This window comes from Dama dama, chromosome 6, assembly GCF_033118175.1.
Source record: "Dama dama isolate Ldn47 chromosome 6, ASM3311817v1, whole genome shotgun sequence".
NCBI lineage: Eukaryota > Metazoa > Chordata > Mammalia > Artiodactyla > Cervidae > Dama > Dama dama.
In genome coordinates this window covers 32,147,829-32,171,044 of record NC_083686.1, presented here as the reverse complement: position 1 = coordinate 32,171,044, position 23,216 = coordinate 32,147,829, and the positions used below count along the sequence as shown (strand labels likewise).

The 23,216-nt window shown below is 39.0% G+C and overlaps 1 protein-coding gene and 1 pseudogene across 1 annotated transcript in view; one reads left to right on the top strand and one right to left on the bottom strand.

The window, feature by feature from the left end:
- Positions 1 to 23,216, bottom strand: part of LOC133058706 (transmembrane protease serine 11E-like) — a 49,512-nt gene that overhangs the window by 839 nt on the left and 25,457 nt on the right. The window contains exons 5-9 of the mRNA XM_061145576.1: positions 15,101 to 15,264; positions 11,266 to 11,304; positions 8,211 to 8,388; positions 6,469 to 6,728; positions 5,497 to 5,639 (exon numbers count right to left, since the gene is read on the bottom strand). Coding sequence (XP_061001559.1) covers positions 5,497 to 5,639; positions 6,469 to 6,728; positions 8,211 to 8,388; positions 11,266 to 11,304; positions 15,101 to 15,264 — 784 coding nt within the window. The remainder of the gene's footprint in view (positions 1 to 5,496; positions 5,640 to 6,468; positions 6,729 to 8,210; positions 8,389 to 11,265; positions 11,305 to 15,100; positions 15,265 to 23,216) is intronic.
- On the top strand, positions 16,673 to 18,266 carry LOC133058484 (acidic fibroblast growth factor intracellular-binding protein-like; annotated as a pseudogene).

The following is a 23,216-nucleotide window of genomic DNA, read 5'->3' as shown; positions in this document are numbered from 1 at the left end:
ATACTATATGAAGTGCTTAAATAATTAATATATTATTTTATTAACTCGCGTAATTCTGGCAACAAAGCACGGAGTTAGGTTTCATTTTCTCTGTTTTAGCAATGAAGAAGCTGAAACTAACAGAGTTTAGTAATTTTCCTGATATCACATGCTATTCAATATCCAGAGTGATTTCACTAAGTCCATGCTTTTTTTCCCTTACTTTATACTAATTTCTTTCATCTATATAAAAGTATTAACTAATACTAATAATAACTCAATTAGATATAATGTGTTTGTAATTTTTAAATCAATTAACCGATAAGTATATTTCCTTATACTCTCATATGTGGTAGGAGATGTAAAAAGAGTCTGAACACATGAGTGCTCCCCTCAAGGAGTGTACAATCTACTGATAGAAGCAAAGTATACTGTATGAAGCTATCGGATAACAAATCATTTAGATAATTGGCACCCAGGCCTATGTGAAGACATAGCAGATTAGGAAAAAGCAATGGAATATGCCAGAAACTACAAAGCTTAAATCTGTTTAAGAGACAGGAGTGAATGAGTCTGATAATAAAGTAATTAAGGAAAAAAGACGGCAGTGAGTCTAACAGCAATACAAGCTGAAAACTAAGGTGATGTCCAGCAAGTATCAAATGGAGAGATAGTTGGTTCTGTTAACACTAGTTAGCTCACATGTGATTGGTGAATAGGGGAGTTACATCAGTACAAAGTGGAAGTTGTGATGGCTTATAGGTGTTTTGACTTAGGCAAGGGAACCAGAATAATGGGAGTAGAACTGCAATTTCCAGGAAAAAAAGGTCTCAGCTCAGTTACTGCACAGGCAGAAGCCTTGGAGGCTCTAGTTTAAGAAAATGTTGAGTGTCCATGCCCAGGAACCCTTCTCCCTACCCAGAGAGGCACACCCCATCCTCGCTTAATTCTCGGGTCCTGCCAGGCTGTACTTCCTCCTCTGCCCAGAGCTACACTCCCATATGCATTGTCTCACCCTCAACAAGCCAGTATTTCTTTTTGTTTTCAGTATTTCTATTGTTTTTGTGCATTTTTAACTTTTCCCTCAGTCAGCCACCAGCCACCCTGGGCAATCTGCCTACCTACACTGTTATTTTTCAAGGTACAATTATTTTTGCTGTTGATGATGTTGTTAATTCTCTGGTTACAAAGTTGCATAACTTTTGAGGGGTGAGTTGGTCTGTATCTCCTGCTATTTCCCCCTTAAATGCAGTTATTTTTAGTGAGTGGTTTAATGAGAAACAGAACAGGAAGTTTACTCAAGAATATGGGTATGTATAGCTGTTTCACTTTGATGTATAGCAGAAACTAGCACAACATTGTAAATCAACTACTCCACTAAATTTTTTTACAAAAGAATGTACATATCATAACAGAAACTTAAAGCCAGAAGCTAAACAAGAAACCAGTTTTAGTGATTAAGATATGAAGCAATGAAGCAATAGATTAAGTTCTTAACAGAAAGAATGGAGACAAGGAGATAAATATGGTGGAAATAGTAAGGCGAAAATATTCTATGATTTAATTGATTACATGTGAAAGAGATTTAAAACTAAAAGATTTCAAGAATAATGAAAGCCAACCACATAAATGAGAAACTTGAAATGAAAAAAGCACTTCATGGACAGGGAAGCCTGGTATGCTGCAGTCCATGGGGTAGCAAACAGTCAGACATGGCTGAGCGACTGACTGAATGCCTGTTGAGCCTAAGATGGAACATATATAAAAGTTAGTCTTATACTAACAACTTAAAACATATAGATAGAAATGGTTTGGGAGTATGTGGAAATGTGAGACTGAATTTGGGCAAGAGATTAATTTTGGAGATGTGGATTTGGAAGACATTAAAGTGACAGCTAACTTAAAGAAAAGGTCATTTCTTTGAAGGTATATGTAGAGAAAAAATAGATGAGTCTTAAGGAACAACAAGGCTTAGAGACAGGCAGAGAGGGAAATAAAGAGAAACCAAAATAAGGAACCAGAAATGAGTTGTTGGAAAAGGGGGGAGGAAATCAGCATATTTCAGGATTATAGAACCCAAAACAAGATCATATTTTAAGAGGAGGTAGCCACATGCCACTGAGGGGAGGGAGTAAGAGACCCAAGTAAAGGTTTCTGCATATAAAGTTATTCATGATTTTTGAGAGGGGGAAGTTCCAGATTCCTCCTGAAACAGAAAAGCAGCCAAACTTGGTTTCTTGTCTTTAGTTCCCCAAATTTATGAGACATTCACATCTAATACTATCATTAAAAAGGCATTGTATTAATAGAAGAGGTAACATATTTTCAAATGAAATTATAAACAACTGTGATTTACTTCAAAATAGATCTGGAGTTGAGGATGGGAAGAAGAAGGTTGGGGTTAAAATATGGAGGAATGAAATGATTGGTCATGAGTTGATAATGTATAAACTGGGTGCTCTGTACACACTGTGAGTCAGTCACAGAAAAAAAGTGTGGTCCCATCCCAACCCCATCAGCAAGGGCCAAGTGGGGAGACTGGACTTCAACCATTACAGAATATAAGGATTCTGTAAGGCAATCCCCACCTGACTGGTGTCAGAGAGGCTGAGTGGGGAGCCTCTCTTTCATCCCTGCCAGGTGATGATGAAGCCTTCCTATTCCTCCCCTGTGGTAACCAGCTGGGGAGCATGAACTACCCCCCAGTGCCGATGAAGCAGAACTCTCTCCCTCTAGGTTGATGTCAGAACAGACCTAGTGGAGAGCCAAGCGGTGATAAGGGCATTATCCCATGATGTCAGTGGAGGCCACAAGGTGAGCAGTAACAAGTTGCCACCATCCAGAATGGTATTTTTTTTACTTCATCCTCACCATCCCAGACTTTATATGTGAAATCCCCTAAATGGAGGGTGTGAGGGGATTTTCTGTTCCTTCATCAAGAAGGGTGAGGAGGAAAATGGTATATACTTTTTAAAATGGTATATTTTTTTAAAAACTTAAATTTAATAAGTTTCAGGGCTTTTCTGGCAGTCCAGTGCAGGGAGCGCAGGTTGGATCACTGGTCGGGGAACTAAGATCCTGTATACCGGGCACCACATGGCCAAAAAATAAAATAAATTTAATAATTTTCTCCCATCTTAAAAAAAAAAGAAACCCACACTTAGTGAAAGTGGCTCAGTCGTGTCCGACTCTTTATGACTCCATGGACTGTACAGTCCATGGAATTCTCCAGGCCAGAGTACTGGAATGGGTAGCCTTTCCCTTCTCCAGGGGATCTTCTCAACTGAGGGATCAAATCCAGGTCTCCAGCATTGAAGGTGGATTCTTTACCAGCTGAGTCACAAAGGAAACCCTAGTGAAAAGCCTGCAATTCCACCTCCATCCATCAATAACAGAGGTCTCTTTCCCCACCTTGGTGTCAGGGGACAATGAGTGGGGGAAGTGCTACCTCATTCCCCTACCCCCTCCACTGGCATGTCAGAGGAGTCCTGTAAAAACAGAAGATTTAAATAAGATGCCGAAACTCATAACATAATATCCAAAACGTCCAGGATATATCTGAAAATCACCCAATACCAAGAACCAGGAAAATTTTGACTCGAATAAGAAAAGGCAATCAATCAGACACTGACACTGAGATGACAGATGTTGGAATTATCTGACAAAGATTTTAAAGCAGTCATCACAAAAATGTCTTAATGGGCAATTTCCATCATGAAACAAACAAAAAATACAATAATCAAAAAAAAAAGCTCACTAGAAATGTTTAACAGAAAAATGAAGGAGATGATGGAAGTAAAAACAAAATCAATGAAACTGAAGATAGAATGATAGAAATTGCTCAATCTTAACACACAGAAAGAGAAGTGGGAAAAAAATGAACAGATGCTCAGAGATCTCTGAGAGTATAATGAAAGAGCTAACATACCTATTATTGGATTCCAAAATGAAGCTGAAAATTTTTCAAAGAAATAAAGGCTGAAACTTTCCCAAGTTTGTCAAAGGGCATAAACTTGCAGATTAAAAAGCTGAGCAAGCCCTAAGCAGTATAATCAAGAGAAATCCCTGCCAAGATACAAACTCAAACTTCTGAAAACTAAAGACAAAGAAAAAACCTTAACACAGCAAGTTAAAAATGACACTTCATCTACAAGAGAAAAACAATTCTAATAACAGCAAGTTCCTATTATAAATTACAGAGGCCATGATTTAAGCACTAAAAAAAAAAACCAAAACTGTCAAGCATAAATTATATACCTGGCAAAATTATGCTTTACAAATAAATAGGAAATAAAGAATTTTACAAAGAAAATCTAAGGGAATTTGACACTAGCAGACCTACACTAAAAAAAAAATGGCGAAAGGAAGTTTCTGAAACAGAAATGATATAAAAAGAATTTTAAACATACACATTGCCATATGTAAAACAGATAGCTAGTAGGAATTTGCTGTATAATGCAGGGAGGGTGGGAGGTGAGAGGGAGGTTCAAGAAAGAGGGGATATATGTATACCTGTGGTTGATTCATGTTGACATATGGCAGAAACCAACACAATATTGTAAAGCAATTGTCTTCCAATTAAAAATAATTTTTAAAAAATTTTAGAAAACCAGAAGGGAAGAAAGAACAGACGATGAGTAAATAGACTTCCCTTCTCCTCTTAAGTTTTCTAAGTTACATCTGGCACTTGAAGCAAAAACATGTCTGATGTGGCTCTCAGTATTTATAGAGAGGAAATATTTAATATTTATATTTATTAATATTTAATATTATGAATGATGAAAGGTTAAAGAGGCTTAAGGGAAAGTATGCTTTCAATTTCAATCCAACTCAAACTAGTAAAATCTCAACACCAGTAAACTATGGTAAGTCATGTGTATTTAACTTAGAGGAACCACACAATTTTCCTACAAAGAGAGAGTATGGTTAAAAACACTAATAGATAAATCATGGTGCTTTTCAGGTCTACCATATTGCTCTACCTTTCTATTTACTTATTCTATGAATTTTTGAGAGTTTGATATCGAAACTCCAACTAGAAATCTTAATTTATCCACTTAAAAATAGTTGTAATATATAGCAGAACTACAAAAAAATCAAAATGGAATTCTGAAAAAAGGCTACTGTATGATTCTACTCATACAACATTCTTGAAATCACAAAATTATAGAGATGGCAAACAGATTGGTGATTGCCAGGTGTTAGTGATGATAAAGTGATGGGAGAAGGAAATGGATGTTTTTATAAAGGGAGAAAGATCTCTGTGGTGATGGAAGAGTTCCTAACTGCAGTGATGATGACACAAATTTGCACATGTGATAAAAAGCAAGAAGTACACCTTGTACCAAGATCAATTCCTAGCTTTTATATTCTACTCTAGTTATATGAGATGTAACCACTGGAGAATACTTGGTGAAGGTTATAGGGGACCCCTCTGTACTATCTTTGCAACTTCTTGTAGAGCTGTAATTATTTCAAAATAAAAGGTGAACAAAAATTATTCAGCCAATCACTTACCTGGCAAGCATCTCTATTTCCTTTCAAGGAGCCAGCACATAACATTGCAGGAGTTATAGCATTATTGTAAGCTTGGGGTGCATTGCAGCTTTTAGTGTCTATAAGATCTACCTGTACTTGCCGAAGATGATTTTGACTGCTACCTAAAAGGAAAAAAATAGACTTCATATTTATGTATATACATATATTCTATAAACCTGAAGAAAGTCTTTTATAATTAGTTATTGATGAGCTGGCACATAGAATCTTAGAGATGTATTTTTTTCAGATACAGTGGTATTTGGGAAATGAAGTATAACTATTTTAAATGAAGTTAGGTGCCTAGAAAAGAACCCCAAGTTGCTTAAATAATTTCTATGTCATTATTAAGCTTAGAAGTTAATTTCAGTAGGGAAAGATGGTAGTTTTATGATTCTCTGATCTTCACAATTAGGCGTAAGTATTAATGATCCCTAATCTCTTATGTGGTTAATACCCTGGCGGCTCATATAGTAAAGAATCTGCCTGCAATGTGGCAGATCCAGGTTTGACCCCTGGGTGAGGAAGATCCCCTGGAGAAGGGAATGGCAAACCACTCCACTATTCCTGCCTAGAGAATTCCATGGACAGAGAAGCATGGCAGGTTACAGTCCATGGAGTCACAAAGAGTATCAGACACAGGTAAGCAACTAACACTCCCACTTCACAATCTTATGTGGTTATTACCCTACTAAAAATTTCAGACATATTCACTCTTTCAGCCATCTTACCAAGCACCATTACTATAGTTGTAGCGATGTACTTGAAAGTAACTTAAAGCATGAAGAAATTTACATATCTTCTAAATCACTTAGTTCCCAAGTAGGACCTGATTGGCCCAGGTCCATATGACCAAACCACCAACATATTTTGGCATAATGGCGTTCCACTCTTTAAATGCCTTAGCATACCAAATTAGGTTACTATGATTTGACTTTCTCCTCAGATGCTCACCATCATTTTGCAGTGCTCCAAATCCTGTCACAAACATCTCATCACCAGGGCGGAACTCGTGGGATGCATCGGGGAGACAAATTTTGTGTACTGCATTTGTGTAAGGAACAGGCCTGGAAAGCTCTAAGACTGAAATATCATAGTCATGCGATGGATATTTGTATTTTTCATGCACAATTATCCTCCGGAGGGATTGTTTCATTTTTGGAGGATATATTGTGACTCCAAAAGAAGCAGTCCACCTGGCTGGGTCCTTATACCTGAGGATAAAGTATGAGGAACAAATCCCACTTTACTAATATAACTATTTATATTAAATAATTTAGCACACACTTGTCAAAGTAAGTTTTCCCTTTAAAATTATAGTTTCTATGCATAGACACAAATGCTTTCCAATCTAAGGGTCAGTGGTCATATAAGGTGGAAAGGTCACTGTGTCAGGTTTCTTAGGGTTTCCCAGGTGACTCAGTGGTAGAGGCCACTTGTCAATGCAGGGAGACACAGGAGATGCAGGTTCAGTCCCTTGGTCAGGAAGATTCCCTGGAGAGGGAAATGGCAACCCATTCCAGTATTCTTGCCTGGAGAATCCTAAGGACAGAGGATCCTGGAGGACTAAAGTCCACAGGGTTGCAAAGACTTGGACATGATTGAGCAACTGAGCAAACATACATATTTTCTTGGGATGTGCCCTTCATTCTGCATACTGAGTCACCTACTCCAGATCCTAGGGCCTTTTGATATTTCTGGGCATCAGTGACTCCAAGGGACATATGGAAAGCATATCTTGTACAGAATGAAAGAACTATATGCAGTTGTGTGCACCATATTGCCTATCCACAAATTTCTCTGAAAATCAAAACTGCTACACAATAGTTTAACAGAGCATTACTTATCCTGTATACCTCCAGCATTTTGCAATGGGTTAGAAGATTGAAGCAAAATTCCTTGAAATATAACTGATCAATCTATTCAGTTGTATCAATATAATTTGTTACTACCAAATTTCTTCATATTTAATTTTTTCTTAGAATTTCTCCATCAGGATCAAAACTACAATTCACTTAGCATCTATCTCTGGTAGATATGTAGAATCTACGTGAGAAACAGCTCTTGATTTTCACACCAAGCTCAATGTCCAGAGATAATTCTCAAAGTCCTGCTTCCTTTGATAAATTACTGTGTAATTGTCAATGGATAATTTATCTACATGTTCTTTGGTACCATTTCCATTTCTAGACTATAAAACCTCTTACTAACATTTATGTGTTTCCTACTTTCTTGTGTCCGACTCTTTGTGACCCCATGGACCATACAGTCCATGGAATACTTCAGGCCAGAATACTGGAGTGGGTAACCTTTCCTTTCTCCAGGGGATCTTCCCAACCCAGGGACTGAACCCAACTCTCCCTCACTGCAAGCTGATTCTTTTCCAACTAAGCCACCAGGGAAGCCCTTTGTGATAAAACATGCATATACATACATATGTATGTATATAATCTTTAATTTATATTAAACTCATCTCTCATGAGGCATTTCCATCCTACTAAGCACAATGCACTTTGCTTACCCTTAGTCATTCTCATGGAGAAGGAAATAGAAACCCACTCCAGTATTCTTGCCTGGGGAATCTCATGGATAGAGGACCCTGGGAGGGCTAGAGTCCATGGGGTCACAAGAGTCAGACAGGATTTAGCGACTAAACCACCACCACCATCCAATCATTTTCAAGGTTCAATACTTACGTTCTGAAGCAGTGGGCAGCACTCACAAGCCATGTGTCATTAATTAAAGTTGCTCCACAGCGATGGATCCCATCCCATTGCAGACTACTTTGCCATGGCCATTCACCCTCTTGTACCTCTGTTCCACCAACTATCCTGAGACTCTGTCCTGAGGTTTTGTTCCTTCGTGTCCCACAACCTGCAGAAGAGAGGATGCATTTGTTAGCAATTGTTTTTATGTATCAAACTGTGTTGTGCATGCTCAGTCGTGTCCTACTCTTTGCAACCCCATGGGCTGTAGCTCACCAGGCTCCTCTGTCCATGGGGTTTCTTAGGCAAGAATACTGGAGTGGGTTGCCATTTCCTTCTCCAGAGGATCTTCCTGACATGGGAATCAAATCCAAGTCTCCTGAATCTCCTGCATTGGCAGGCGGGTTCTTTATCCCTAAGGCAACTGTGAAGCCTGTGTATGTATATACATATGTATATATTTATCTCTATATACAACAGATTAATATATATTAGTACATATATTATTATATGTATATATATCTAATATTAGTAGTAGAATATTGTTTATAACAAGAGTTTCTCAATCTTGGCATTATTGACATTTTCAGATGGATAATTCTTTGTTGTGGGGGTCCGTCTTGTGCATCACAGGATGTGTAAAAGGATCCTTGGCCTATACATATTAGATACCAGCAGCATCCCTGCCCCCCAACCATCATGATAACCCAAATGCCACAATAGGACATAGTCACTTGGGGGGGTCAAAATTGCCCTTGTTTGAGAACTGCTGCTGCTGCTGCTTCTAAGTCGCTTCAGTTGTGTCTGACTCTCTGCGAGCCCCTGGACAGCAGCCCACTGGGCTCCTCTGTCCACAGGATTCTCTAGGCAAGAATACTGAAGTGGGTTGCCATTTTCTTCTCCACGTTTGAGAACTACTGTCTAGTAATTCTGTGTTCGTGTGTTAGTCTCATATATCTAGTCTCATTGAAGTGTAAGCTGCTTTAAGCAAGGATTAAATCATCAATTTTATGTCCCTATTGACTAACACAGCACTAGTACATAGCTAGTTCCCAGTAAATACTAGTAGTGAAAAGATATGCCATGTAATGGGATTATTCTTTGGTTTTACATTTAGTTAAGCCTGTGAATTAACCAGCATTCTGAGCTGGTGAGTAGTGCATTTCCTTTCATCTTTTAATATAAAGGTTTTGTGTAATTCTGTTAAATATCAAATATATTCTCTAAATCATGGTAGGGTATTCTGCCTTAGGAGGAAGAAACACTGTGCCTTGAGTCAGTACCTTTAAAATACCTTTAAAATATCATTTGGGCCTTCAGTAATTTCATCCACCTATATACCAGTCCCATCACTTCAGTTCAATTCAGTCGCTAGTCATGTCCAACTCTTTGCAATCCCATGGACTGAAGCATGCTAGGCCTCCCTGTCCATCACCAACTCCCGGAGTTTACCCAAACTCATGTCCAACAAGTCAGTGATGCCATCCAACCATATATTCTTCTGTCGACCCCTTCCCCTCCCTCCTTCAATCTTTCCCAGCATTAGGGTCTTTTCAAATGAGTCATCTCTTTCCATCAGGTGGCCAAAGTATTGGAGTTTCAGCTTCAACATCAGTCCTTCCAATGAACATTCAGGACTGATTTCCTTTAGGATGGACTGGTTGGATCTCCTTGCAGTCCAAGAGACTCTCAAGACTCCTCTCCAATACCACTGTTCAAAGCACCAATTCTTCAGCGCTCAGCTTTCTTTATAGTCCAACTCTCACATCCATACATGACTACTGGAAAAACCATAACCTCGACTAGATGGACCTTTGTTGGCAAAGTAATGTCTCTGCTTTTTAATATGCTGTCTAGGTGGGTCATAACTTTCCTTCCAAGGAGTAAGCGTCTTTTAATTTCATGGCTGCAGTCATCATCTACAGTGATTTTGGAGCCCAAAAAAATAAAGTCTGCCCCTGTTTTCCCATCTATTTGCCATGAAGTGATGGGACCAGATGCCGTGATCTTCGTTTTCTGAATGTTGAGCTTTAAGCCAACTTTTTTGCTCTCCTCTTTCACTTTCATCAAGAGGCTCTTTAGTTCTTCTTTGCTTTCTGCCAGAAGGGTGGTGTACCTGCATATCTGAGGTTATTGATATTTCTTCCAGATATCTTGATTCCAGCTTGTGCTTCATCCAGCCCAATGTTTCTCACGTTGTACTCTACATATAAGTTAAATAAGCAGGGTGATAATATATGGTCTTGATGTACTCCTTTTCCTATTTGGAATCAGTCTGTTGTTCCATGTCCAGTTCTAACTGTTGCTTCCTGACTGGCATACAGATTTCTCAAGAGACAGGTCAGGTGATCTGATGTTCCCATTTCTTTCAGAATTTTCCACAGTTTATGGTGATCCACACAGTCAAAGGCTTTGGCATAGTCAATAAACAGAAACAGATGTTTTTCTGAAACTCTCTTGCTTTTTTGATGATCTAGTGGATGTTGGCAATTTGATCTCTGGTTCCTCTGCCTTTTCTAAAACCGGCTAGCTTGAACATCTGGAAGTTCACGGTTCATGTATTGTTGAAGCCTGGCTTGGAGAACCCCAGTCCCATAATTGTCAGCAATTCTTATAATATGAGATTAATAACATCAAGACTTTATTTAGTGTGGAGTAGCACTAAGTTTCTGCCTTTAGCTGAAAAATATCAATATACAAATTACTTTTATACAATCTTTAGAAAATTTTCATGAGGATATATTATAGATATCTGCAATCAGAATGTTAAGAAATATTTTTGCTTTTTCTTTAACAACTGTACCACTCACTTCTACTACAAATCTGCCACAGGCCCCATACATCCATTTCAAAATTCTCCCAGTTTTTATCCTTTTTCAATAAAAGGTAAGATAAACCTTACCTTCAGAGGTAAGATAAATACCATGAGATGTGCACAAATCAAGCTTTATTCTGACCCCATAATACTGATAAAATAAACTTAAATAATCTAAAGTTAACTTTTTTCATTCAGGTAATGCAATTTTAATAAGTGTGTTAAACTTACAATTGTTCAGGAAGTTGTCTGTTTCTGTCTTGTTGATTTCTGAAACACACAGAAATGGTCAATAGAACAGGGTCTGCACATGAGAATTTCATAATGCCTCTGAGTACCTAAAATACTAAAGGTTGCTCAATTCCATTAAAAGATAGTATCTGTATGATGTAAAACTTTCAAAAAGCAACACAGTTTATCATAGACATAGTATATTCATTTTCTTGGGGAGAAGGGAGATTTGAACAGTTTCTTAAACTTTAGTGTGGCTAAAAGTCACCTAAAGAGCATCTTTATACTGTAAATTCCTTTTTCTTTTCCCGGTAATTCTGAGTTTGTCCTGAATCCCAGGAATCTGAGTTTTATAGCAGGAAATAGGATGCAGCTAGTCCATAGCTTTTAGGGGGAAATCCTATTCTAAATCGCAGTATTGATTCCCCAAATGCAATCATATTTTTATTGACCATTATTTTTGTATTATTTGTTTTACCAAACTCATTAGCATAGTTCCATCTGTACAACACACCCTAGTGCATGTTCATAAATTAGTTCTCACTCCCACTGAAAACCAATGCTGTCCATTTCTTGGTCTTCTTTTTGCTAAAGTTTTAGCAAGACAATTTGCCCTCAAATTGTCATTCAACTCTAGCCAGGGGCTCCTTAGCTCAACAATCAGGCCCTAATCTTATCCAAATGCTAAACCAACCAATAGTTACATAAAATTCTCAATACTCAAATTTCCTGATTCAGTAGATTTCTAATGAATGAACCTATTTTTCTTTGAACATGGCAAGATAGGATTTCTAAATGTAAAAAAAAAAAAATGTTAATTTCTTTAGTATTTAACAGTTTTGATTCACAAAAAATCTATTTTCTAGAAAGACTTTTCTGACTTTATTCTGGCTACATTTGGGGAAAATGAAAAAATGAGGAAGAAGTGGCCATTTATTCTCAGTAAATATTTAAAAACACCACCACAAGTCTCCCTATTTCAATATTCTATTCTTTATTTCAAGCTTTTCCTAGAGAAAATCTGGGCTTTGCATGTTGATACTATTAAAAAGATAAATAAAAGACTCAAAATGGAGTCATTGTGCTAAGTCCCACATCAGTAAGCCAAACTTAACATCTAGCCTAATTGCAGTTTCAACCTATTTCAGGAAGGCGACCTTTAATTAGTGAACCTGGAATTACCTAGTCAGCGCTAGTGAAGTAATCTGTCTGCTGACCCCCATTGTTTCCCAAATGAAGTTGCCCTTTCCTGACACAATCCACTTTGCCAGAAAACTTCTTTGTCTTGTCTCCTTCTGGCCATAAAAGTCTTCTATTTTGTACAGCTCCTCAGAGTTCCCATCTGTCCACTAAGGCAGAGTGCTGCCCAATCCATGAATCATTAAATAAAGTCAATTAGATCTTTAAATTTACTTTGTTGAATTTCTTTCTTTCTTTCTTTTTACGTACCACCAACAGAGTTGACTTCATGGATGCATGATTTATGTATCTGCACCAAGTCCTATACTCAGCATGACCTTGCACTTGGTTTAATGCTCACTGTGTTGAAATTTGTAATAATTATATCTCATAATTTGTGTTTGGAAGTGAAGTTTGACAGGATAATTGAGTATGGCATGAGCAGAGGAGATATATGCCATGTGTACATGGATTCATGCTACCCCTTTTGCATGTGTTATTCATGATATTCTTTGAAATAAGAATTCCAATGGCCCCACAATGTTCAGCAAACTCAAAATGAGTACAAGATAGTGTGTGATGTCTACCGCTATATAAACAGAGGTTACTGACAGCCCCAGGAAGCCAAGTTTTCTGTTTGAACCAGAACTTGCTTAGAACACTAAAGAAGTAATGGCATTCAAATAAACATAAATGACTAAGGGACTACCATACCCTTTCTTCTGCCCATTACTTCTTTGTATTAGCCAAAAGCTTTAGCTGAAAATAATGATATAGAAGGTTGTTTTGGTCCTTCCTCACATAAGCTGAAGGTAGAGAGCACTGGTAAAATGTGCCTGTATCTAGAAGGGAAATAAACAATGTTGAGCTAGACCTCTCTAGTGTTTCTTTTGATCTGGTAACCAAGATGTAGGCATGGATAAGCTATGAAATACAGTTGCATAGTTTTCATGATTCCAAATAAAAATTAAATGCTTTCATATTTGCATTTGAAATTGACATTTCACAATATAAAGGTGAACAGCAAGTCTCATGCTACTAATTTAAAATTTTGACTTTTTCACTTACTGCTGCTGCTGATGCTAAGTTGCTTCAGTCGTGTCTGACTCTTTGCGACCCCATAGACGGCAGCCCACCAGCTCCCCCATCCCTGGAATTCTCCAGGCAAGAACACTGGAGTGGGTTGCCACTTCCTTCTCCAATGCATGAAAGTGAAAAGTGAAAGTGAAATCGCTCAGTCATTTCCGACTATTCACGACCCCATGGACTGCAGACTACCAGGCTCCTCCATCCATGGGATTTCCCAGGCAAGAGTACTGGAGTGGGTTGCCATTTCCTTCTCCACTTTTTCATTTAGACCATCATTAATTAATAAATAAAAATACCATGACAAATCAAGAAAAATCATGAAAGAAAAATCATATATCTTAGTACCTTTAATAGCACTGTCTAATTGCTTTTTCAGAGTCTCAGACTTTCACTTCACACTGGCCCCACAAATTACATACTAATAGCTGGCCATGACTAGTGGGCTGCCGTTTCTAAGCAAGTAGAGGGACTAACCACCAGGTTTGGTCTCTAGTTACATTAGGACTTTTATTCCTTCTTTCTACTTGTGCTTTATTCTGTAGTTTCTAGTGCTGCCATATCCAATACTTTATTCACCAGCCACATGTGCCTAGTAAGCTCTTAAAATGTGGCTAAACTGACGTGCATTATAAATATAAACTATACAATCAATTTCAAATCTCATGAAAAATATTTACATGGACTATTTGTCAATATGAATTACATTGTGAATACAATGTATTATAAATTGCATTATTATTTCAACTAGTAGACAGTTAAATGAACTACTCATTGAAATAGTACTACTTTGGATATATTGGGTTAAATGCATAAATTAATTAAACACATTTCACATGTTTACTTTTACTTTTTTAATGTGGCTACCAGAAACTTTAAGAATATACATGTGGCTGGTACACAGTTTCTAGAGACTAACACTGTTCTATAGCATATGACTGAGCTTTTAACCAATTTTATATTTCTCCTGAGGGTCTTGTATGCTTTTCACTTTCTAGTTATGAGGGCCTATCACAGTTTATCTTGTTCCCTTGCCCTGACAAAAACAAAAAATTTAGATTTTTCAAGTTAGTTATAAAATATACCAAAAATAATTTTTCCCAAAAGATACATGATATACATTTCATCAGAAAAGGGCCTAAGAGAAGAAGCTAATAAGGTTTATTAATGACATTTGAATGAAAATAGGTAGATAGCATGAATCTTTCACAAAATCTAAAAATCAGTAGCATATAAGCCATTACACTCAGAACATAAAAAGTAAGCAACAGGAAGAGGGATAAATACACAGAGCCACTTTTTCCATTCATCATTGGATTCTATAGCTAAAGTATAAGGCCCAATATAGAAAAAGAATCCTGTCTCACAAGAAAATGACAGACTTGCAGGGGAGATGTAAGTTAAAGTAGTATTAAAATTTTAAAAACTTCATTTGGATAAATTTAGTCCCAAAGAAGTATTCTGTTGGTGGCAAGACCCCATAATGAAAAACATCCAAAAACTTTTAAAGATTAGTGCCCAAAACCAGTTATTCCATGTAAGAGAATTGAATTAGAAGAAATAAACTTACTTTTAATTTCAACTGATTCAGGATCTAATTTAGGGGGTCCTACAGCATCTTGCAGTTTTTCATGTAGGACATGTTGTATTATTTTATTGATGGTTTCAGGGTCCTCAGTAGAAGGAAATCTAAAAATCAGCAGCATATGAGCCAACACTCTATGTTCCTCTTTACTGTGGACCAAAAAAAGAAAAAAGAAAAAAGAGAGAGAAATACAATTTTAAAAGGTTAATATACAAATAAGATTTATGGCAATATCATACTCTATTTTTTCTTTATAACTCATTTGAAACACAAACACACACAAAAAAATATGTAAATGCAATTTTAAAAGATCTAATTTGTTTTCTTCTATATTCCTGATGCTGGGAAAGACAGAGGGCAGGAGGAGAAAGGGGTGACAGAGGATGAGATGGTTGGATGGCATCATGACTCAGCAGACATGAGTCTAAGCAAACTGTAGGAGATAGTGAAGGACAGGAAAGCCTGGCATGCTACAGTCCATGGAGTCACAAAGAGTCAGATATGATTTAGGAACTGAACAACAACAACAATACTCCTACTGTTTGCCACATTCAAAACTCTCATCTCAGCCTTTCTGACAGTCAACTAGTAGCCTATGATCTTCCTTACCACCACAGGTTCTAGTTAAATACTTGGGTTATTAACATCAAAAGACAATTTTCTTGTCAACCATTCAAAATTATCAAATAGGATTAATTAAATCCAGTGATTTCTCCTAAGTAATCTTCAGGTTCTTCTAAACAACTCCTAATCCTGAAAACATTAGAAAGTTTGACCAAGTTGTCTTGACTTCATGTGATTTTATTTCCACAACAAAGTGTTAATGAGCCTTAGCATTATTTGAATGAATTACCACTTTGGAACCACCCTTGACTACTCTTTCTCATTCTCAGTCTATACTCTACCCCTTCTTTCACAATCACAACCAGTTCCCTTTCAGTCTGGGTGCAATAGGCTGCCACTGTGCTGGGCCCTGAGGAGGGTGAGTCCAAGTGCATGGGCGCTCTAAGAGCCATCTCCTAGATAGATACAATTTTGTAGCTCTCAGCACTTGCGGCTGCTGCTGCTAAGTCGCTTCAGCCGTGTCCGACTCTGTGCGACCCCGTAGACGGCAGCTCACCAGGCTCCCCCGTCCCTGGGATTCTCCAGGCAAGAACACTGGAGTGGGTTGCCATTTCCTTCTCCAATGCATGAAAGTGAAAAGTGAAAGTGAAGTCGCTCAGTCGTGTCCGACTCTTCACAACCACATGGACTGCAGCCTACCAGGCTCCTCCGTCCATGGGATTTCCCAGCAAGAGTACTGGAGTGGGTTGCCATTTTTGTCTCCACTCAGCACTTGACTCCTGTTCATTTTCAGAGTTAGATGTTTTGGAGGCTTGTCTCTAGGTACAGGTCTTAAAAGTTGAGGTGCCTGATTTGGGGTTCAAACTTTTCACTCATCAGGGAGAATCTCTGGGTTTGAGATTTTTTTCCTGGTGTGGCAGAAAAGGATTTATGGCAGGATTGTGTCCCAGCCTCTCCAACCTGCTTCAATGTGACTTTCTTCTCATTTGCCCAATGTGCAGTAGTTACTCAGTCAACCTTTGGGTTTTGTTTTTTTTTTTTTTAAGAGAAAATTGTTTCTTCTGTATCTGTAGATTCAGTGAGTCCATGGGAGGAGGTGATTTTTTCTTCCTGCTTCACCATCTTAAACCAGAACCCCAAAGAATCTTACTTCTCACCCGTATGCTGCATCAACTCCTGTGCTCCTAAATTGTAGATAGGAATACCAACTAGACTCTCATTTTTGCAAGGCGGTTTATCTGTTATAAATTTGATTATCCATCCTCTCTGATGCAGCATTTCTACTTTTAGAAGTTTAATCTTCAAAATACACTCTTTCAGTGCAAGGAGATATGTATACATACAGCATCTTAACTTTATCTTTAAATCAAAAAATATTGTTAACAACCCAAGGGTCCATCAAAAAGGCAATGGCTAAATCAATCTTGACATACACTTGTAGTGAAAAACTATATAGCCAGCTAAATCTATATGCAGTCATTGGGAAAATATTAAAAATAAATTACTAATAAGATGTGTTGGGCGGCTGTGTGCCAGCCAAAGCAGTCCTTCCTCCTGCTGGGAATCTTGGCATCACTGTGACCAGCGAGCTGGACATCTTCATGGGGAACATGACCCTCATCAACGAGGAGAGTATCACCTCTGGCTGGATGGTGATTTGGTGAGTACTTGGTGGCCCTGAGGGTGCGCTTGCTGGGGGATCCTGAAGCAGCCTGGCACCACAGCAGCGATGCTCCAGAGCGACACCATGGACCACTATGGTAATTTCCATGTGCTTGAGCACCTGCTCCACGCACCACCAAAACTGCGGCGCCAGCTCATCTTCCAGATCCTGCCCTCTCAACAGGCACTGTTCATCTAGAGGGACTCTGCCTCTGATCAGGCCTTCGTGCGGGAGGCGCTGGGCAAGAATCTGTCCAAGGGCACCAAGAAAGACCTGGATGACATAGGAACCAAAACCGGCATCACCCTCAAGAGCTACTGGAGACAGTCTGACAACTTTAAGTGAGTCTTAAAGGTGGTAGAGGAAATGAAGGGCTCCCTGGTCGACAACACCCAGCAGCACTTCCTCCTGTTCGAGCGACTGGCCAGGGACTATGCAGCCATTGTCTTCTTCGCCAACAATCGTTTTGAGACAGAGAAGGAAAAAACTGCAGTCTCTGAGCTTCTGGGATTTTGCCTTCTGTGCTGAGTTCATGAGGGTCCCAAACTGGACCCTCAGAGTTGCGGACTCCTAGGTGGATGACATGGATGTTAACTTAGAGGAGGAGAGTCTCCAGGACTTGAAGGAGACCAAACTACCCTCTGGGGAAAGTTCCATGTCTTCTCGAAGATGGAAGCCAGATCCTGGGGGCTGGAGAATGTGGCTTCCAAGCTGACACACAATAAGGATGTCCGAGACCTATTTATGGGCCTTGTGGAGAAGTTCATGGAACCCTGTGGCCCAGACCACCGGCCACTGAATGATTAATCAGTATTGGGCACTGGTCCACTCCCTGGATGACTCCTGGCACCAGGCCCTCTTGGAGGGCTACATGGATACCCTCCCACCCTCCTTGGCTGCCTCCTGTGTCTCTATCATGACTGAGGCCCCTGCCACACACTGACAATAAAGTGGCCATGACTTTGAAAAAAAAAAAAAGATGTGTTATTTCTGGGCATGAAACTATTAAAGAGGGGACTTTTGCTTTCTGTTTTTTGTAATATTATGTTATTTGAATTTTACACAATTTCGTATTGCTTTTGTAATCTGGAAAAATAGAGCTTTAAAGGGATCATTGTTATATATCTCATCCCCCTTTTCATTGCCACAGCACCCCATACTTCCATTACTTACTCTTTTCTTCTTTTCCATAAACTATTCATCTACTGGCTGGCTGATAGACACAAAAACAAAACCTCCCACTACCCCAGCTATATGATTTACCTCACACCTTCATATCACAGAAAACCTTCTTGAATGGGTAAATTACATTCTACCTCACATTTACTTCACTGCAGTCTACTTCCTCCCCTTCTGTTCAACTGAGTCATTTCTCTACTTGAACACTAATGACTTCCTCCTTGACATTTCCCATGGATTCTTTCTAGTCATATTACTTGGTCTCTCAGGAATCTTGTCAATGTTGACCACTCCCTCACTAAAACTTCCTGTTACTAGTTTCAGTGGTGCCTCTCTCGATTCTTTGCTTTACCTGCTCCTTTCCTGTCTATTTCCTAGTTTGCTATTTTTCTTCTGTTTCCTCAAATATGTCATTCCTCAAGTTTTCTTCACCATCCTTTTTTTCTTGCATTACCCCTTTTTTGAGAAATTCTGTTGACACCCACACTTTCTAATACTCTGAGCTGATGTTGAGCAAATTTATGTCTTCAACTCAGTTCCCATTTCCTCCCTTATGTCAGACTCATATTTCAGGCTCATAGGATCACTTAGTATCTCAAATCAATATCTCTAAGGCTGACTTTATCTTTCCAACAAATTTGCACATCTTCATATTATGATAATAGAAGAAAGAATAATGAATAGCAAGATTTCTGGGATGAAGGGGTAAACAAATTAGAAAGTGATTCAGAAGATAGAATTGGTTGTTGTTTTTCAGTTGCTCAGTCATGTCTGACTCTTTGCAACCCCATGGACTGCATCATGCCTGGTTTCCCTGTCCTTCACCAACTCTCAAAGTCTGCTTAAACTTATGTCCATTGAGTTGGTGATGTTATCCAACCATCTCATCCTCTGTCATCCCCTTCTCCTCCTGCCTTCAAGCTTGCCCAGCATCAGAGTCTTTTCCAGTGAGTTGGCTCTTCGCATCAAGTGGCCAAAGTATTGGAGCTTTGGCTTCAGCATCAGTCTTTCCACTGAATAATCAGGGTTGATTTCCTTTAGGATTGGCTGATTTGATCTCCTTGCTGTCCAAAGGGAATCTCAAGATTCTTCTCTACCGCCACAGTTCAAAGGCATCAATTCTTCAGCGCTCAACCTTTTTTATTGTCCAGCTGTCACATCCATACATGACTACTGGAAAAACCATAACATTGACTATATGGACCTTTGTAGGAAAAGTAAGGTCTCTTCTTTTTAATACACTGTCTAGGTTTGTCTTTGCTTTAGTTGCAAGGAGCAATAGTTCTTCTCTGGTAGCATATTGGACACCTACTGACCTGAGGGCTTCATCTTTCACTGTCATGTCTTTTTGCCTATTCATACTGTTCATGGGGTTCTCAAGGTAAAAATGCTGATGTGGTTTGCCATTCCCTTCTCCAGTAGGCCACATTTTATCAGAACTCTCCACCATGACCCATCTGTCTTGGGTGGCCCTACACATCATGACTCATGGTTTCATTGAGTTAGGCAAGGTTGTGATCCATGATTGAGGTCTTCATTCTGTCTTCCCTCTGATGGACAAGATGCTTGTGCAAACTTCCTGGTGGGAGGGACTGGCTGTGGGGAAAACTGGGTCTTGTTCTGGTGGGCAAGGCTATGCTCAGTAAGCCTTTAATCCAAATTTCTGCTGATGGTTGAGGCTGTGTAATGGCAGAAATGAAATTGAAAGAATCTTACACCTTGGAAGAAAAGCTATGACAAACCTAGACAGCATATTAAAAAGCAAAGATATTACCTTGCCGACAAAAGTCTGTAAGGTCAAAGCTATGGTTTTCCCAGTAATCATGTATGGATATGAGAATTGGACAATAAAGAATACTGAGCATCAAAGAATTGATGCTTTTGAACTGTGGTGTTGGAGAAGACTCTTGAGAGTCCCTTGGACTGCAAGGAGATCTAATCAGTCCATCCTAAAGGAAATCAGTCCTGAATATTCATTGGAAGGACTGATTCTGAAGCTGAAACTCCAATCCTTTGGTCACCTGACACAAAGAGCTGATTCTTTGGAAAAGACCCTGATGCTGGGAAAGATTAAAGGTAGGAGGAGAAGTGGACAACAGAGGATGAGATGGTTGGATGGCATCACCGACTCGATGGATGTGAATTTGAGCAAGCTCCAGGAGTGGGTGAAGGACAGGGAAGCCAGGTGTGCTGCAGTCTATGGGGACACAAAGAGTTGAACACAACTGAGCGACTGAACTGAACTGTACAGAATGGCAGTAAGGGTGACCTCCTTCAAAATGACTTACGCCAGCATGCCAGGCCTCCCAGGACTGTTCCCCTGACCCCAGGACAGGCCACTGTTGACCCACACCTTCCCTGCAGACTCCCAAGCATACACAGGCAAGTCTGACTCATTCTCTTATGGTGTCACTGCTCCTTTCTCCTGGGTCCTGGTGCACACAAGGTTTTATTTGTGTTCTCCAAGAGTCTCTGTTTCCCCAGTCCTGTAGAATTGGTAGAACTTAGTTATTTACGAAGTTCAAGGGGCCCAGGAAAGGGAGGAGCATGGATGACTTCCAGGTTTCTTATTAGCATAATTAGGTTTTCCTGAGTTTGAAAATTTTCTGTGAAACACCCACATGAAAGTGTGCATGGGCAAGCATATAGTTCTAGAACCAGGACAAAAATTTAGACTGGAAATAGAAACTTGGATTTCCATAGCATAGAAAACCATAATGTGGGTGAATGAAGTCCCCTTGAAAGATTGAAAATTTGATAACTGGAGAAGCAGATACATATCCAAGAAAAAGTAATATTTTGAACATCAAAGAGTATGGAATTTTCAAGAGAAAGTGGGCAACTAAGTAACAGGCTGATGAGCAACTGGGAGCTTTTTTCATTGAAAAAATGCTGGAAATAGCAGCTATTTTGTTCTGGAAATTACAAATAATTTGTATGAAGATAATACATTATTTTAAGATACTCATATAGTATTTTGCTTTAAATGTTATGCCTTGGATTCTATTTACTGATGGTTGATGAAATTTAAGAAAGTGGAGAAAACTACTAGACTATTCAGGTATGACCTAAATCAAATCTCTTATGACTATACAGCAGAAGTGAGAGATATATTTAAGGGACTAGATCTGATAGACAGAGTGCCTGATTAACTATGGAGGGAGGTTCTTGACATTATACAGGAGATAGGAATCAAGATCTTCCCCAAGAAAAAGAAATGCAAAAAGCAAAATGGCTGTCTGAGGAGGCCTTACAAAGAGCTGTGAAAAGAAGGGAAGTGAAAAGCAAAGGAGAAAATGAAAGATATTCCCATTTGAATGCAGAGTTCCAAAGAATAGCACAGAGAGATAAGAAAGCCTTCCTCAGCCATCAGTGCAAAGAAATAGAGGAAGACAATAGAATAGGAAAGACTAGAGATATCTTCAAGAAAATTAGAGATACCAAGGGAACATTTCATGCAAAGATGGGCTCAATAAAGGACAGAAATGGTATGGCCCTAACAGAACCAGAAGATATTAAGAAGGGGTGGCAAGAATACACAGAAGAACTGTACAAAAAAGATCTTCATGACCCAGATAATCACAATGATGTGATCACTCACCTATGGCCAGACATCCTGAATGTGAATTCAAGTGGGCCTTAGGAAGCATCACTATGAACAAAGCTAGTGGAGGTGATGAAATTCCAGTTGAGCTATTTCAAATCCTGAAAGATGATGCTGTGAAAGTGCTGCACTCAATATGCCAGCAAATTTGGAAAACTCAGCAGTGGCCAAGGGACTGGAAAAGGTCAGTTATCATTCCAATCCCAAAGAAAGGCAATGCCAAAGAATGCTCAAACTACCGCACAATTGCACTCATCTCACACAGTAGTAAAGTGATGCTTAAAATTCTCCAAGCCAGGCTTCAGCAATACGTGAACCGTGAACTTACAGATGTTCAAGCTGGTTTTAGAAAAGGCAGAGGAACCAGAGATCAAATTGCCAACATCCGCTGGATCTTCAAAAAAGCAAGAAAGTTTCAGAAAACATCTATTTCTGCTTTATTGACTATGCCAAACCTTTGACTGTGTGGATCACAATAAACTGTGGAAAATTCTGAAGGAGATGGGAATACCAGACCGCCTGACCTGCCTCCTGAGAAACTTATATGCAGGTCAGGAAGCAACAGTTAGAACTGGACATGGAACAACAGACTGGTTCCAAATAGGAAAAGGAGTATGTCAAGGCTGTATATTGTCACCTTGCTAATTTAACTTATATGCAGAGTACATCATGAGAAATGGTGAGCTGGAGGAAGCACAAGCTGGAATTAAGATTGCCGGGAGAAATATCAATAACCTCAGATATGCAGATGATACCACCCTTATGGTAGAAAGTGAAGAAGAACTAAAGAGCCTCTTGATGAAAGTGAAAGAGGAGAGTGAAAAAGTTGGCTTAAAGCTCAACATTCAGAAAACGAAGATCATATCATCTGGTCCCATCACTTCATGGCAAATGGATGGAGAAACTGTGGAAACAGTGGCTGACTTTATTTTTCTGGGCTCCCAAATCACTGCAGATGGTGATTGCAGCCATGAAATTAAAAGACGCCTATTCCTTGCAAGGAAAGTTATGACCAACCTAGGTAGCATATTAAAAAGCAGAGACACTCCTTTGCCAACAAAGTTCCATCTAGTCAAGGCTATGGTTTTTCC